Below are 17,725 nucleotides of genomic sequence, written 5' to 3' on the forward strand. Positions count from 1 at the left end.
TGCCTATGAGGCCCCTTCCACCTCTCTGAGACTGTGGGGGCATCTGCACTGTAGACTTTAACTGTCATGGCTCAATGTTGATGAATCATGGGAATGTGATTGGGTGAGGGATCAGCAAACTTTGGCAGGGAAGGAGAAATCCCTTTAAGACTACAACTCTCCTAATGGCATAGCATTTAGCTAAGGCCATGGAAGTGGTGTGTCTGACCCTCTGATATTGTTCTTTTTCTTCCAGGTATCAAAAGAGAGAGAAAAGTGAGACTCCTGTGATTTTTCCTTCTGCCCTGAAATGGAAGATCTGGGACTTCCGTGATATAACTCCCTTCCTGGAGGGTGTCATGAAGCAATGCAGAGGTAACCGAATGTCAGAAAGGATTTTCAATGAGTTGTGACATTGGACCAAAAGGGTAAATGAAAAGTGTCAACCATTTGGAAACTTGGGGCCAGAAAACTGCAGATGGGAATGCCAATAGAAACAATTTTTTAAAAAATGTGAAACAAAATTCTGTGACAACTATTTGCTTTAAAGTGTGAAATAAAACTCCAGCCATGAAGCAAAATGAAATAAATATGCAGAATTCCTGGGTCAGCCTTTCTCCTGCCAATATAACTCATCTACACTGGAGTTGTCTCCATTTTGACTGCCATGGCTCAATGCTATGGAATCATTGAAGGTCCTCCAGTACAATGCAATAGTTATCTTCTGCTGAAAGGTGACCATGGAGTTGTGCTGCAAGATCTAGAGATCCCTAGAGATAATATATTAATCAATTTATTTATTTACTAGCTTGAGTACCTGACGGTGCCCGGGTTATTTGAAGAAGGCATTGTTTGTTTTGGTGTGTTAGTTAATATCATTTCATAGAATCATAGAATCATAGAATCAAAGAGTTGGAAGAGACCTCATGGGCCATCCAGTCCAACCCCCTGCCAAGAAGCAGGAATATTGCATTCAAATCACCCCTGACAAATGGCCATCCAGCCTCTGCTTAAAAGCTTCCAAAGAAGGAGCCTCCACCACACTCCGGGGCAGAGAGTTCCACTGCTGAACAGCTCTCACAGTCATTTAATTAATTAATAACACTATTTCTTAGGGGAAAAAAACAGTCTTTGATTTTGTTGTTTATGAATGCTCCCATTATAAAATACATAATAATGTGGGTGAACTACAGTTCCCAGAACCATGGGTCAATCCATCTCAAACCATGCCTGTATGCACAGCTGGCCATGTTGAATCTGTGTGCCAAGTGTGGTCCCAATCCATTGTCGGGTGGGTTCAGTGTTCTCTGGATTAGAGTAAACTACAACTCCCACATTCAGAGGGCAGTCACCTCCAAACTCCAACTGTATTCACAGTTGGGCATGTTGGGTCTGTGTGACAATTTTGGTCCAGATCTATTCTTGATAGGATCCAGAGTGTTCAGAATGCAGGGTGAATTACAACTCCCACATGCATGGGTCATTCCCTCCTCAACCCCTCCAGTATGTTCTGTTGGCCATCAGGATTCTGTGTGCCACGTGTGTTCTAAATCTGCCATTGGGGGTTTCAGAATGCTCTCTGGGAGCAGGGTGAACTACAACTTCCACATGGGTGAGTAGGTCCTCCCCCAAACTCTTCCAGTATGCTCAGTTGGTCACCAGGGTTCTGTATGCCATGTTTGGTCCAGATCCATCATTGGTGAGGTGCAAAGTGCTCTGGGTGTATGGTGAACTACAACTCCCATGTGGCTGGTTTGGTCCCCCCACAAACGCCTCCAGTATGTTGTGTTGGACACCAGGGTTCTGTGTGCCATGTTTGGCCTAGATCCATCATTGATGGGATTCAGAGTGCTCTGGTTGCAGGGTGAACTGCAAGTCCCATGCAACTTTCCCACAAATATCTCCAGTATGTTCTGTTGGTCATGGGGGTTTTGTGTCCCAAGTTTGGTCCAGGCCCGTCATTCGTGGGGGTCGCAGTGGTCTCTGGAAGTGAGTGAAGGTACTACAAGTCTCATAATCTGTGGCAAGTTTGGTCCAGATCGACCATTGGTTGGGTTTACAGTGCTCTCTGGATGTAGGTGAACTACAACTCCTATAAAACAAAGTGAATTCTCCCCAAACCTCTTGTTCAGTTTCTGATCAATTCCTCTGTTTGCTGTGTGCTTTACGAAAGGGTTGGAAAGGGTTAAGGGAGAGGCAGTGGGTGGGGTCATGCAAATGTGGGGTTATGCAAATTCCACAGCAATGGAGAAAGAAAGGAATCCTAGGATGTGGCCCGTTGTAACCTGCAATGACCTTGGAGGGAGTGCTTTTGGTGGTTCCTCAGCATTGTATACTATAGCCTGTTTGTGAAGGCTGGAAGCTGTCTGTGTAAGCAGACATTCCTGCCACATACATATTCAAATCACCCCTGACAGGTGGCCATCCAGCCTCTGTTTAAAAGCCTCCAAAGAAGGAGCCTCCATCGCACTCTGGGGCAGAGAGTTCCACTGCTGAACAGCTCTCACAGTCAGGAAGTTCTTCCTCATGTTCAGATGGAATCTCCTTTCTTGTAGCTTGAAGCCATTGTTCTGCGTCCTAGTCTCCAGGGCTAGGAGGCTCCCTTCTCCCTGTGACTTCCTCTCACATATTTATACATGGCTATCATGTCTCCTCTCAGCCTTCTCTTCTTCAGGCTAAACATGCCCAGCTCCTCAAGCTGCTCCTCATAGGGCTTGTTCTCCAGACCCTTGATCATTTTAGTTGCCCTCCAGCTTGTCAACATCTCTCTTCAATTGTGGTGCCCAGAATTGGACACAATATTCCAGGTGTGGTCTAACCAAAGCGGAATAGAGGGGTAGCATTACTTCCCTAGATCTAGACACTATGCTCCTATTGATGCAGGCCAAAATCCCATTGGCTTTTTTGCCATCACATCACATTGTTGGCTCATGTTTGACTTGTTGTCCACGAGGACTCCAAGATCTTTTTCACACATACTGCTCTTGAGCCTGGTGTTCCCCATTCTTGGGTGAAGGATCTCAGCCATCTTGAGTTGTTTGCTCTTGATTTCTGAGAGTCACCAAATCCTGCTCAGTCTCTCTCTTTTCCTTTCTCTCTTTAGACTCTCTGGAATCTGGACTTCAGCAGAAAAAAGGTAAACCAAAAAGATTTTGTTCCAACAAGGTTTGCCATGGCTTTCCCTCTGAGGCTTAGAGAGCAGGACTTGCCCAAGGCCATCCAGGGGCCTTTCAGTACAGAGACAGGATTCGGACCTTGGTTTCTTAGGATCTATCTACACTGCCATATAATCCAGTTTTTCATCCCAGATTTTCTGCTTGCAATGGATTATATGGTAGTGTAGACACATATAATCCAGTTCAAAGCAGATAATCTGGGATGAGATACTGGGTTATATGACAGTGTCGATCCACCTTCAAAGTACAATAGTCTCAGTGCAGTCCTCTTGACTCCTAGGCAGCATTTGGGCTTGATTTAGCTCCATTTATTCAGCTTTTTAGAAGAACGCTCCTGAATCTTTTTACCCAGCCTCACACTTCCACAAAATACAGCAGGGCCATGCAAAACTAACCTCTCCCTTTCTCTCAGGGTGAGTCTACATTCAGAATCAATGCAGTTTGACATCACTTCAGCTGTCATGTGTCAAAGCTATGGAATCATGGGACCTTATAAAACTACATCTCGCATTACTCAATAGCATTCAACTATGACAGTTAAAGGGTGTCAAACTGCATTCATGCTAAAGTGTAGATGCATCCTAAGGTAAAGGTATATGAAGTACACCTTCTTGGATGTTTTTGTGGCCCTCGATCCCTCTGGAGTCAACAGACTGATCTCCAAAAAGACCTTGAATGGCTAATCCAGAAGCAACACATTTTCGATAAGTTGCAGGAATCCCTTTGCACTGTTTAATGTGAAAAAGCAATCATGGTTTCCTGGCCACTTTGGGGTTGTGTTTAGTATTTATTCTTCAGTAGCCCATGTACCACCTGGAGGACTATGTGGCTTAAACGTGGTCCCTTGAGCTGCTACAGTTGCCCACCACTGAAACACATCTACACTGCAAAATTAATGCAGTTTGAGTCCACTTTCACTGCCATTGCTCAAGGCTATGGAATCTTGGGAGTTTTGATTTGGAGAGGCAACAGTACTCATTGTCAGAGATGGGTAAAGACCCTCTGAAACTACAATTACTATGATTACATAGCATGAAGCCATGGCAGTTAAATTTGACTTTTTTCTGGGTTAATTTCTAGCATAATTGGTGGAAAATGCAAAAGAATGAGGTTAAATCATGCATATAATTAATATCTTACACCTTCTTGGGTGTCCTTTTAATTTGTGGGCATTTACATGCCTTCGTGCAGTGGTGTTGGACTTAGTGGCCCAAATAATGGTGTGATATCATTATAAAAGGCCCAGTGGGAGTAAGGAGTCCATTGGGACCTGATGAGAGTTTAGGAAGGACCATTTTTGAGGACTCTAGCTTCTGCCAACCTAGCAGTTCGAAAACATGCAAATGTGAGTAGATCAATAGGTACCGCTCCGGCGGGAAGGTAACGGCGCTCCATGCAGTCATGCCAACCACATGACCTTGGAGGTGTCTACGGACAACGCTGGCTCTTCGGCTTAGAAATGGAGATGAGCACCACACCCCAGAGTCAGACATGACTGGACTTAATGTCAGGGGACTACCTTTACCTTTTTAAGTTCCAAAAACCCCTCAGGAATCTTAAACACAGGGAATTTTCTCACACTCTGCTCATATCAATACTCATTAGCAATCAGGGTACTTTAAATACTCATATATAAGCCTAATTTTTAAGCTCATTTTAATGCTGAAGAAGGCCCCCTCACCTTATACTCGAGTGAGGGTCCTTGCAGGAAGGCGTGGAGCTGAAAGAAGTCCTTTGCAGGGTTTTTACCAGCTGCATGCCTCCTCATGCCCTTTTGGGCACAGCAACCCAACTGGATCTCTGTGCTGAGAAAGAAGGAGAGGAAGGCACGCAGCCTCTCCTCCCGGCATAGCAACTCAGCTGGCTTGCTGTGCCGAATGGAGAGCAGAAGCTGTATGCCTCAATTAATGTAATTTTATTGGTATCTATTTTTATTTGGAAATTTATCAGTAGCTGCAGCATTTCCCACCCTCAGCTTATATTTGAGTCAATACGTTTGTCCAGTTTTTGGTGGGAAAGTTAGGTGCCTCGGCTTATATTTGGGTTGGCTTATACTCGAGTATATACGGCAATGACAAAAATACCATTTTATATGCCAGTGGTTTAAACTATAACCCTCCCAGGAGAGTGCATTTCAGCGACAATAATAAATAACACTAATATCTAATGACTGGAAATTGTTATTAAGTAGAATTCAGAATATTGCCGCAACAAACATGAAGTCCATGGACCCTTCCACACTGCCCTATATCCCAGGATTGGATCCCAAATTATCTGGCATTGTAGATCAAAGCAGATAATCTGAGACCCGATTCTGGGATATAGAGCAGTGTAGGACCTGTCTAAATCTAAAGTCTCATTATGCAGCACAAATTAAAGAGAAATAGCCTTAGACAGGAACATTTGTTTGAGATTAAATCTCTTTGTATGAGGATTCTGAGAGCTGTAACCAATCCAAAAGTAATTTTTTCAAGTTCTAAACAAAATGGACAGTCTTCAATTCTCTCTGGAATTCTCACAGGAATATCAAAATAGCCTAAATCCTGATGTCCTGTCCCAATTCATCTGCAGAAAAATGAAATTTTGCTTCAAGTAGACTTTAGTACAGGATAGGCATTTTTTTTGTCAAGCACGCACTATTATTATTATTATTATTATTATTATTATTATTATTAAACTTTATTTGTACCCCGCTAGCATCTCCTGAAGGATTCGATGCGGCTTACACAGGCCGAGGCCTCAACACACAACACAACAATACAATCTAAGCAAATCAAACAATTAAAAACAGAATAAAGCAAAATAAACAACAGGCACAATATAGTAAACACAATAAAACTGGGCCGGGCCAGAGCAATGGGTACAAGATTAAAAGTGCTGATGTGACAGGAGGTGTATATAGGGCTTCCAGGGCAAGTGCGATGTGTGATGTGCAGCAATCATTGGTTCTGATAAAGTGCTTATGGGACTTGGTGGTGGAGATTTCCTAATCTGGGAAGGTGCATCGGAAAAGCCAGGTCTTCAAGTTCTTTCTGAAGGCAGCCAATGTAGGGGCCTGTCTAAGGTCTTTGGGGAGGGTGTTCCAGAGTCGGGGGGCCACCACGGAAAAGGCCCTGTCCCGCGTCCCCACCAAGCGCGCTTGCGACGCCGGTGGGATCATGAGCAGGGCCTCTCCAGATGACCGAAGAGAACGTGTGGGTTTGTAGATGGAGATGCAGTCATGCAGATAGGCTGGTCCCAAACCATTCAGGGCTTTGTAGGTAAGCACCTGCACCTTGAATTGGGCTCGGAAAATAAATGGCAGCCAGTGGAGCTCCTTAAACAGGAGGGTTGACCTCTCTCTGTAAGGGGCCCCAGTTAGCATCCTATGCATCACTAGGCAAAGAATTGGTTCCTTACTCCAGTATGGAATATGAGGGATAATAATATTGTCATGGAAATAGATTATTTGTGTGGCTTCAAATTGTTTCTGACCTTAAAGAAATCCTATCATGAGCTTTATCTGGGGCCGAGAGAGTGTGATTTGCCCAAGGGAATCGAACTCTGGTCTCCAGATTCATAGTCCAACTACCAGGCGCTCAAGTTTTATCCCTTAAGAAGAAGAGGGACATGGTTAGATTTAAGAGGACGAGGGAGGATTTCCCCTTCATTTTATAAGAATGAAAGGTGGCGGCTGAACCCTCCAGCAATTCACATCTGTCTGTCTTTTTTTCTTTCTTTCTCCATGCCGATCTGCTTGTGCCACCAACAGCACATGTGACTCTCGATCCAGACACAGCCCATCCTCAGCTCATCCTCTCTGAAGATTGCAGGCGTGTGACATGGGGAAAGGAAGAGCAAGATCTTCCTGACAATCCTGAGAGATTCAATCATTGTCCTTATGTGCTGGGCCAGGAGGGATTCACAGGAGGCAGGCATTTTTGGGAAGTCCTTGTGAGTAGTGAGGAAGACTGGTCTGTGGGAGTTGCCAGAAAATCTGTTGAGAGAAAGGACTTTGATCACTCTGGTCCTGATGCTGGGATCTGGGAAATGGGAAAGTGGGGGAGTGAATACTGGTTCTCCTCAGACAACTATGAAACCCCATGTCTGATTATGAGTGAGGAGCCCAGGAGGGTTCGAGTGACACTGAACTGCGAAGGGGGTCGGGTGGCCTTTTATGATGCAGATTCAGCAGCCCTGATTTTTGAATACCCTCCAGCCTCTTTCTCAGGAGAGACCCTCCTCCCCCTCTTTCATGTGCATGACACAGCCCAACTGGCTCTCTCTCTCTAAGAATGGAGGGCAAAGCCCAAAGACACATACACCATCTGACAAGAAGAGCTTTATCTCCAGAGATCTCTGTCTGTTGATTCTTTTTGTAGTATCTCTTTACACTTTCTTTATATAAGTAAAAGTAAAGGTTCCCCTTGACATTAAGTCTAGTTGTGTCCGACTCTGGGAGGTGGTGCTCATCTCAATTTCTAAGCTGAATAGCCGGCATTGTCTGTAGACGTCTCCTAGCTCATGTGGCCAGTATGACTGCATGGAGCACCGTTACCTTCCCACCGGAGCAGTACTTATTGATCTACTCACATTTGCATTTTTTCAAACTGCTAGGTTGGCAGGAGCTGGGGCTAACAACTGGACTTGCTGACCTTTTGGTCACAAGTTCAGCAGCTCAGCGGTTTAACCCACTGCACCACCAGGGGCTCCGGGGGCTTTTGTATATATTTAGCTAAAAACTGATTGAGAGGCTGGAATGTGAATAATGAAGCCATTTCCCAGTACAATGCTCAGCTCATGGATTGGCCAAGGACTTCCTCTCTCATTTGGAAAGATGGCAACAATAAGAGCAACAGCAAAGAGGCTTAAGAAAGACTTAAATGATTTTTAGGCAATAATTCTTTAATCAGGACAAAGTGGGCAGCCTTTCTTCTTCCCTTTCATCATTTCTTTACCTTTCTGAGGGATGTAGGCTGGATATGCCGATGAGACTTTTGTTTCACACCCAAACCGTGTTGGACCTAGAACAAATGAAAACTGAGGTTTAGTCAGCCCTCCATATTTGATGGTTTCATTTTTGCAGGTTGAGTGTTCACATATTCGGTTCATATAGTCTCTCTGTGAATCTTAAGGTCTTTCAGCATGGCTCTATGGCCAGATTCCTGTGGGAGTTAGCTATAGAGATTCCTAGGCAGAACACTTCTCAAGTTATTTATAAGGCCTGGAGCAGAGCATAGCAGGTGGAACAGACTCCTCAAGTCTTCCACACTTTGACCATTAATCGATTGAGTCTTTTATAGGAATATTCTGTTGATGTCATCCCAAAGTTGTAAATGAATGATACTCGTCTTCCATCCTGGAGCCATCTCAGTTTCCTGGCCAGATGTTCATCTTTTTGATTGGTATTGATCTTATGTTGATTTCCTTCTTAATATTGTAAATATTTCTGTTATCACTATCCCAATTCTTATCAGAGTTTACTTTTACATTCTTATTAGCAGGTTATAATCACAGTCCAGAAAACAGGTAGGTAGTCATTGCAGGCCTGGGATTTTTACTGGTGTTTCCAAAATTATTAGCTCCATACTTCCTTCCATTCTTCCATTCATTCCCATACATCATATTAAATCCATATTTATAAAATCTGCACATTAATTTTTTGTGACAGGATGAACGAACCTTTCTCATGGGAAAAGACTGATAAGGGCAGTGGGTGGAGTGAGATTGGAAGGGAAACGGGTTGGCCGAAACCACAATTAGCATCTTTTTTCTTAAGCTGTAGAGATCTGAGTAATAAAGTCAATTCCAAAGGACTTTGTGAATGGTCTATTACTTACTTACTTAGGCGATCCCTCGTTGGACGAGTAAGATGGTCTTCCATTATGGATTTCCTTGTGGGTCCGTATGTGGCTGTGGAGCCCTATTCTTGCTCTGCATCTTCTTCCGCAGTGAGGGCATTGGTATCCAGGTGGAAGGCGGTCCCGGTCGGGGTTGGCTTGACGCGCCTTCCTCCTGGCACGTTTCTCTCTTTCACCCTCCACTTGTGCCTCCTCAAATTCTACAGCACTGCTGGTCACAGCTGTCTTCCAGCTGGAGCGCTCAAGGGCCAGGGCTTCCCAGTTCTCAGTGTCTATGCCAGAGTTTTTAAGGTTGGCTTTGAGCCCATCTTTAAATCTCTTTTCCTGTCCACCAACGTTCCGTTTTCCGTTCTTAAGTTCGGAGTAGAGCAACTGCTTTGGGAGACGGTGGTCAGGCATCCAGACAACGTGGCCGGCCCAGCGGAGTTGATGTTGGAGGACCATCGCTTCAATGCTGGTGGTCTTTGCTTCTTCCAGCACGCTGACGTTTGTCCGCTTGTCTTCCCAGGAGATTTGCAGGATTTTCCGGAGGCAGCGCTGATGGAAACGTTCCAGGAGCTGCATGTGACGTCTGTAGACAGTCCACGTCTCACAGGCATATAGCAGGGTTAGGAGGACAATAGCTTTATAGACGAGCACCTTGGTCTCCCTAAGGATGTCCCGGTCCTCAAACACTCTCTGCTTCATTCTGGAAAATGCTGCACTTGCAGAGCTCAGGCGGTGTTGTATTTTGGCGTTAATGTTGACTTCGGTGGAGAGGTGGCTGCCAAGGTAGCGGAAATGGTCTATATTCCTAGTTAGATCCTGCATGCAATTACATAAAAACGCCAATCCCTTGCTAATCATTGCTCTCATCCTGAACCACTGTAGTGAGAGCAGGATGTCAGAGATGAAGGAATTCCCGGACAGGGAGGACTTGGGCAATTTTCCTCCCCTCCCCCCAGTGTGGCTGCCTTGAAAGAGTTAGAGGAGAAGCTGATCTACCCATTTGGGGGCCTAGAGACATTCGTGGCCACGGATTTATCCTGGGAGTCCAGCAAAATCTAATAGATGCCGGAAGTAGCGTTAAGGAAGAAAAAACCCCAGGGGCCCCCAAAAGAAGGGGAGGAAATCCCTCAAAAGTGGCAGCTGATGGAGGCTAAAGTCTTGGCAATGGAGACTATGCTTCAGCATCTATTCTTCCAAGCCAGTGTCCCTCCAGGGCACAACACGTCCCTTTTTGAGGGAGGCAACCCAATCGGCAGTGTCAGAGGAGGAATACTTTGGGATCAGAGACACATGCAACGGTTATCCTGGAGAGCACCAGCTGGGAGCTCTGGTGACCAATCAGGAGCAGTCCTCCAGGGCCCATGGAAAGGAGAACTGTGGGCAAAATTCACAGGGATCCACAGGAAGTCTCCTACTTTACCACCAATGTGGAGAACTATATGCAAGATTATGGGCTTTTGTTCGCCTCTGAAGCGGCCAAAGTAATAACAATATGGGCCAATCTCAGGTGCAGGACATCAGATTGGCTGGTGCAACTGCATGCCACGAGAGCCCCTAAGTTGAACCAGCAGGAAATGTTTTTAAAGGCCTTTAGAGCCCGTTTCCAGGATCCCATGGAAATAATGAAAGCTAAGTTCCATCTTAAGCAACTAAGCCAAGGAGCCCAGTCAGTGTTGGAGTGTGCTCTGGATTTTACGTTGCTGACAGGCCCCTACATTGGCAGTCTTTAGAAAGAACTTGAAGACCTGGCCGTTCCGATGTGCCTTTCCAGAATAGGAATCTCCAACAAGTCCCAGAAGCACTTTACTAGAATTGAGATTGCCGCACACTGCACACTGCACTTACCCTATAATCCTTACATATCACCTGTCACATCAGCACTTTTAACCCTGTACCCATTACTCTGGCCCGGCCCAGTTTTATAGTGTCTTGATGTATTGTTTATTGCTTGTTGTGTAATATTGCTTTAACTGTTTTTAATTTGCTTAGGTGTTGTATTGTTATGTTGTGTTTTGAGGCCTTGGCCTTTGTAAGCCGCATCGAGTCCAAATAAAGTTAATAATAATAATAATAATAATAATAAGTGCCAGAGTGGTCAGAAATCACAAAGTTGGAGTATTTTAAAGATTGCTTGCGGCCTGAACTGCTGGATTGGTACTTGCATAGAGATGATCCAGATTATTTTGCAGCATAGATCATGTTAGCACAAAAGGTTGAGTGTGCCAAGGAGCAGCTAAGAAGAGTGAGAAGTCTGGCGACAGGGAGCACAGCGGCCAGACCAAGGGCCAGCAGCAGGAAGAGGCCAGGGAAATCCTTCAACTGCTTCAACCATGGCAAGCCAGGACATTGGTGGCTAACTGCTGGAGCAAGTCAACTTATTATTTATCGTGTCAGGAGCAACCAGACAGTTGTATTACATTTTAAACAAAACAAACAAACAAACAAAACACAAAGTTTGCAAGTTTGGCAGTTGGTGAATTGTCCTTTGACCAGTATCTGGCCACTTGGAGTGCCTCTGGTGTTGCCGCAAGAAGGTCCTCCATTGTGCATGTAGCAGGGCTCAGGATGCATTGCAGCAGGTGGTCAGTGGTTTGCTCTTCTCCACACTCGCATGTTGTGAATTCCACTTTGTAGCCCCATTTCTTAAGATTGGCTCTGCATCTCGTGGTGCCAGAGTGCAGTCTGTTCAGCACCTTCCAAGTCGCCCAGTTTTCTGTGTGCCTAGGGGGGTCTCTCATTTGGTATCAGCCATTCATTGAGGTTCTGGGTTTGAGCCTGCCACTTTTGGACTCTCACTTGCTGGGGTATTCCAGCGAGTCAACTGCCCAATAGCCAGAGAAGGAGAAGGAAAAAGGTAAGAAGCCAGTACACCTAAAGCATAGCAAAACCAATGTGGCCAAAAAGGCATGGGGGGGGGGGGGGGGAGATCTCATCCAGGAGATGGAGGGAGACAACAGAGAGGAGGTGCCAGAAAAGTGCCACAATTTTCTGCTCACCATGCTTGGAGGGAAATCAGAAACCAGCTGAGCACTGAAACCTTAGGGAGTGCTGATTGTGAAATGAAGTTGTTACATGTTTAGCTGAGGAGTGGAAGAGAGGGACAGACAATAAATTTACTGGCATTGCTGGACTGTGGATGTACAAAGTGTCTTATCTGGCTGCCGAACGTTGGACTAATTGCAGCTTCCAGGCAGTCTTCAGAGGTAACCCCACGTAGAGTGCATTGCAGTAGTCTATTCGGGATGTAACCAGAGCATGGACTGCTTTGGCCAAGTCAGACTTCCCAAGATACGGGCACAGCTGCTGCACAAGTTTTAACTGTACAAAAGCTCCCCTGGCCACCGCCGAAACCTGGGGTTCCAGGCTCATTTACCCAACTAGATGGGACTCAAGCAGGAGGAGCCCCTGTGGAATACAAAACGGAGTTGTAAACGATGAGATTGGGGTCCCACCAGGAGCTGCTACAGTTTGAAGTGACTCCTATAAATCAATATCCATTAATTTTGAAGAATTAATGAAGAATCCAATACACAAATAACACATTGCACAAGTCCTTAATCTTAATTCAGCTGCAGCATTTCTGTCATGACAAGATGTGAAATTGCATTTCTGTCATTCACTGAATGCCTGTTTGAATAGTCAAGTTTTAACTTGTTTCCTGAATGCCAGGAAGGAGGGGCTGATCTGACCTCACTAGAAAGGGAGTTCCATAGCCAACGGACCACAACCGAGAAGGCCCTGTCTCTCACCCCCACCAATTGCACTTACAAAGGCAGCAGGATCTCCCCGGCAGATCTTAACACTGGTACTGGTTCATAAAGGGAGATACGTTCTGATAGGTAAGCTGGACCTGAACCATTTAGGGTTTTATAGGCTGAAGCCAGAACTTTGAATTGTGCTTGATAGAAGACTGGCAGCCAGTGAAGGATGGCTAGAGAGAAAAATGATCCTCAAACAAGATTACCTTTCTTATAGCAAAATGACAGAGGGGGAAGAAGCCTCTTAAAGAACGCAAAGGTAAACCACAAGTTGTGATCAGAAAGCCAGAGACTAATGTATTTGAAAATCATACAAAGAAACCCATAGAAGTGATGTGTCCAGTGCACAAAACGTCACATGATCTCAATGACTGCAAATAATTTAGGAAAAGTCCTATGAAGAACTCTTAGCCTATGCTGTCATGTATCATGTTTTGCAGTTGGTGGTGGTTGGTGGTGGCAGGCCTAGCAGTTGGTGATAGAAGGGTTAATGTAAGTCTTAATTTTAAAGGGTTGAGTAATCTGTAAGTAAGAGTTTATGGGTGAAAGCAATTAAGGGTGGAGGCATGCAAGAGATAGGTTGCAGCTGGATATTACTGGATATAAGAAACTAACCTTGGGGCTGATTGTTGGGAGAAAAGTATTAGTTTTATTTTGGTGGTAGATGCTGCTGGTTTTCCCCCAGGTTTCTGGATTTTAGATATCCTGGCCTGTCTCCTGAACTCTTGGAACCTTGAATTACTGGACTGGCTTTGGACACTTGATCCCTGGACTTTGCTCATTGAACTCTTGGCATTTGACCACTGGAGTGGACCCTTTAACTATTGTGTAGCTTTTGCTATCCGTTTTTGTTTTACATTCTGTGGCTGAGTGCTATCTTTATCTTTTATATTTTGGACTATTAAAACAGCCAGAAAGTAAGTGCTGTCTTAGTTAAACTGTTTGATACAAACTGGGTGTTTGTTTGGTTCATCTCTGCCTGGGTACAGGCAGAGCCCTGGCATCGTGACATATGTAAATGAGCAAAATTTCTGCTTGAAATGTTGTTCTTTCAAAAATCATATGGCTAGAGACTGCAAAAGAAAGCTAAAGTGTCAAGTGTGTTCCAGTGAAAGATATTGTTTAGCACTGCACTGTGCAACCAACATAGTCACAAAATATAATATAATGCACAAAAAGTGCCAAAGACTCTTCTTTTTCTGCTGCAACAAACATGGAAATGCTGGAACCCTGAAGAAGGAGACAGAAGACCTGATTCTTGCAGCCCAGGAGCCCATCAGGCTTTCTGTCTTCTTCTTCAGGGTTCCATTCATGAGCCATAACCAGGTCTTCTCCTTGTCAACTTTTCCTTCAATCTTCTCAAGAAACTGCCCATATAAGGCTTTGTTGTGCCAGCTGTCAGCTCTGGTTTGGAGTGCAGTTTTCTTGTACTGACTCTTGTAAGGCCAGGATTGAAAAATCAGTGGATGACCCAAAATGCAGACTGTGCAAGGAAGCTGATGAAACCATATCCTCAGCTGTTGCAAGAAAATCGCACAGACGGACTACAAAGACACAACTCTGTGACCCAAATGATTCACTGGAACTTATGTCACAAGTACCACCTGCCAACTGTAACGAATTGGTGGGATCATAAACCCGCAAAGGTCGTGGAAAATGAACATGCAAAAATACTGTGGGACTTTTGAATCCAGACTGACGAAGTTTTGGAACACAATACACCAGACATCACAATTGTGGTAAAGAAAAAAGTCTGGATTATTGATGTCGCCATTCCAGGTGAAAGTCACACAGTCGAATTGAGGAAAAACAACAGGAAAAACTCAGTCGCCATCAAGACCTCAAAATTGAACTGCAAAGGCTCTGGCATAAACCAGTACAGGTGGTCCCAGTGGTCACTGGCGCACTGGGTGCCGTGCCAAAAGATCTCAGCTGGCATTTGGAAACAATCAACATCAACAAAATCACGATCTGTCAACTGCAAAAGGCCACCTTATTTGAATCTGCGCACATCATTCGAAAATACATCACACAGTCCTAGACGCTCGGGAAGTGTTCGACTTGTGATTTTGTGATATGAAATCCAGCATATAGATCTCGTTTGCTGTGACATACTGTGCTTTTGTGTCAATAATAATAATAATAATAGTCAAATCTTCTTATTGATTACCCAAGATCATCACCTTTTGTTTCAGGAGCCTCATACTTTTATCTTCGGAAATTCCTAACTTTGTTAACATGGAACTGGACAGTTTAGCTTTCCAGGGGGGTGTCACTCCAACTGATTGATTCCTTGGCCAGCCAATCCCTAGCTGTCTTTTTATGCCAAAGGAAATCTATGCCTGGAGGCGGCGACAGCAGCAAAACTCCCAGCCAATCAGGGTGCAGATTCAGACTGGCCCCCTCTTTTGATCAATCAAGGAAAGAAGTGGGAGTTCCGAATAGCTGTCAAACTGTATAAGATGTTGTGCTTTCTCTATATGTTTATGCTTGTAGATTTTGAAGCATCTGCTTATACGTACACCCCTTTTGACTGAATTTAATAAACCCCTGTGGCTTGTCTTCAACCTGGTGAGTTGTTTCTCTGTCCTGGCCCATTCAGTTTAGCATACACTCTCTGGGCACAGATCCTCTTATCCATGGTTCCTTCTTATCCACTTCATCTTTTCCCCTTCTGTTTGCCTTCTCTGTCAGAGTACTGGTTAGTTGCCAAATTCCCATGATTCAATCGAATTGAGCCATGATAGCTCAAGTGACATTAAACTGCATTTATTCTACAGTGTAGTTAGTGGTGGGGCCAAAAGAAAGCCTCCCTCCTGTCAATTTGAAAGATCTGCCAAGTTCCTATAGGAAAGTACAGTTAGGACATTCTTTAGAGCTTAATAGATCATGATCACTGACTTGTATCGAATTGTAACTGAAAATAAACTGAGAGACAAGGAAGCTTTTTGTTGCAAGGGAACTATGTGCTCCCTATAATTTAGATTAAAAAATTACACACAGTACACAGGCAAATAAAGGGTAACGTTCCCATGTCCAGGTTTCCGAAAGCACTGGCAATTTGAGAACTCAGATCAATGCCAGAGCCTAAGCACAAACAGAATCATCACGTGGTCTCCAGGAAGGGAAAGTCTGAGAAATGAAAGCAAATCCACTAACTCTGTCTGGTCAACCCTATAGAAAACCTTTGGAGGGAGTTGAAAGTCTGTGTTGCCCAGCGACAGCCCCAAAACATCACTGCTCTTCAGGAGATCTGCATGGAGGAATGGGCCAACATACCAGCAATAGTGTGTGCCAACCTTGTGACGACTTACGGAAAACATTTGACCACTGTCATTGCCAAGAAAGGTTATATAACAAAGTATTGATATGAACTTTTGTTATGGACCAAATACTTATTTTCCGCCATATTTTGCAAATAAATTCGTTAAAAATCAGACAATGTGATTTTTTGGATGTGTTTTCTCATGTTGTCTCCCATAGTCTACCTATGATGTCAATGACAGGCCTCGCTCATCTTTTTAAGTGGGAGTACTTGTACAATTGATATCTGACTAAATATTCCCCCCTCCTCACTGTACATTTTGTACACACCTGATACAGAATGCCTGTAGGCAATTTCATTCCCCTATTTTAATTAGTTTGCGTATGAAACAGTTTCATACAGTCAGCCTTCAGAAAGCAAAGATGCCACTCTCAGCTACTCAACTGTATCAAGGGCTTAGATTTATTTTTACAAGCTGAGGGGGTGGGGAGTTTTACTGGTTACTATGAGATATTTTCCTAGTCAAATTCACTTACTGACAAATGGAGTTATTCTCTCCATATAAAAAGGTGAGACTTTTGTGTCTGCATGTGGTCCCTGTGCAAATCCTGGGCTCCCCTGGACCCTAAAGCTTCATTCCTGCCAAAAATACACCAAGTTCATTGGAAAAAATGGTAAGGGAGTGTGGCTTTGCCCTTAAACGCTGTGCTCCAAAGCAGCCAATAACTGTCCTTTGAAAATGGTCTGGAAGTGATCATGTTTTGTTCCACAAAATGGTGGCACTGCAGCCCATGAAGGTATGGGGAGATGAGAATCACAATCCACATTGGCCCATCCCTGCCAAACAGAGAAATCAATTTGTGGATCAGTTTAGGAATCTCTAGGGCCCCCAATGTGACTCTCAATCCCCTCCCTCCAAAAGTTGACTGCAGAATCATACTAGTGGCACCATCCCACTTGAACTAAAATTTAAGGCAAAGAGAATGCATCCCACCTGACATTGTGTGTCTCCTCCTTCCTGCTGAAGTCTGGGGCTCAGGGTTTAGTGAAACTCAGGACCTCTCTGGCTGAGCAGCTTAAATGCACCTCCCTAAACTCCAAATCTCAGAATTCTGCAAGAGGCAGAAACTGGATCCATGCTCTAGTGTGATGAGTTCCTTTGTGGACCTTCCCTGGATCTTCCCCAGAATCTCTCCACCCTGCCTTTGGTGTCCTGGCCCAACCCCCCCCCCCCCCAAGTGCCCTTCTTTGGAGATACCACCTTGTGTCCATCTGCCCATGCCTCCGCTCTTCCTTGGATCTCCCTCTTTCCTCTCTCACCTGCCTTCCTCTCTCTGCAGCAGACCAGGGTCCATTTACACTACGATGAAGAATTAATGCTGTTTGCAGCACTTTAGCTGCCATGGTGCAATGCTACTGAATCCCAGGAGTGGTTGTTTTCCAAGGTCTTTTCCCTTCTCTTCAATAGTGCTCATGCCTCACCAAACTACAGCTCTCATGACTCCATAGCACTGAGTTGTGGTAGTTAACGTGGTGTCTAATTCCATCCATGCCACAGTGTTGATGGGGCCAAGAGAAAGCCTTCCCCATCCAGTCAGAACACTCTGCCAGGTTCCTATGGGGCAGTGGTTCTCAACCTGTGGGTCCCCAGATGTTTTAGCGGACCCTAACAGCTGGTAAACTGGCTAGGATTTCTGGGTGTTGTAGGCAAAACACCTG

At 44.7% G+C, this 17,725-nt stretch overlaps 1 protein-coding gene across 1 annotated transcript; it reads left to right on the plus strand.

The window, feature by feature from the left end:
* The first annotated feature begins 74 nt into the window (after positions 1–74).
* On the plus strand, positions 75–7,459 carry LOC132765917 (butyrophilin subfamily 1 member A1-like). Its single transcript, XM_067464746.1, has 4 exons — positions 75–103; positions 236–354; positions 3,083–3,115; positions 6,907–7,459. The coding sequence occupies exons 1-4, from the start codon at positions 75–77 to the stop codon at positions 7,425–7,427; spliced, it is 702 nt and encodes a 233-aa protein (XP_067320847.1). The 3' UTR covers positions 7,428–7,459.
* Positions 7,460–17,725: the final 10,266 nt, after the last annotated feature.

The sequence above is a fragment of the Anolis sagrei genome, chromosome 2 (genome assembly GCF_037176765.1).
Source record: "Anolis sagrei isolate rAnoSag1 chromosome 2, rAnoSag1.mat, whole genome shotgun sequence".
In the NCBI taxonomy this organism is placed as follows: Eukaryota; Metazoa; Chordata; class Lepidosauria; order Squamata; family Dactyloidae; genus Anolis; species Anolis sagrei.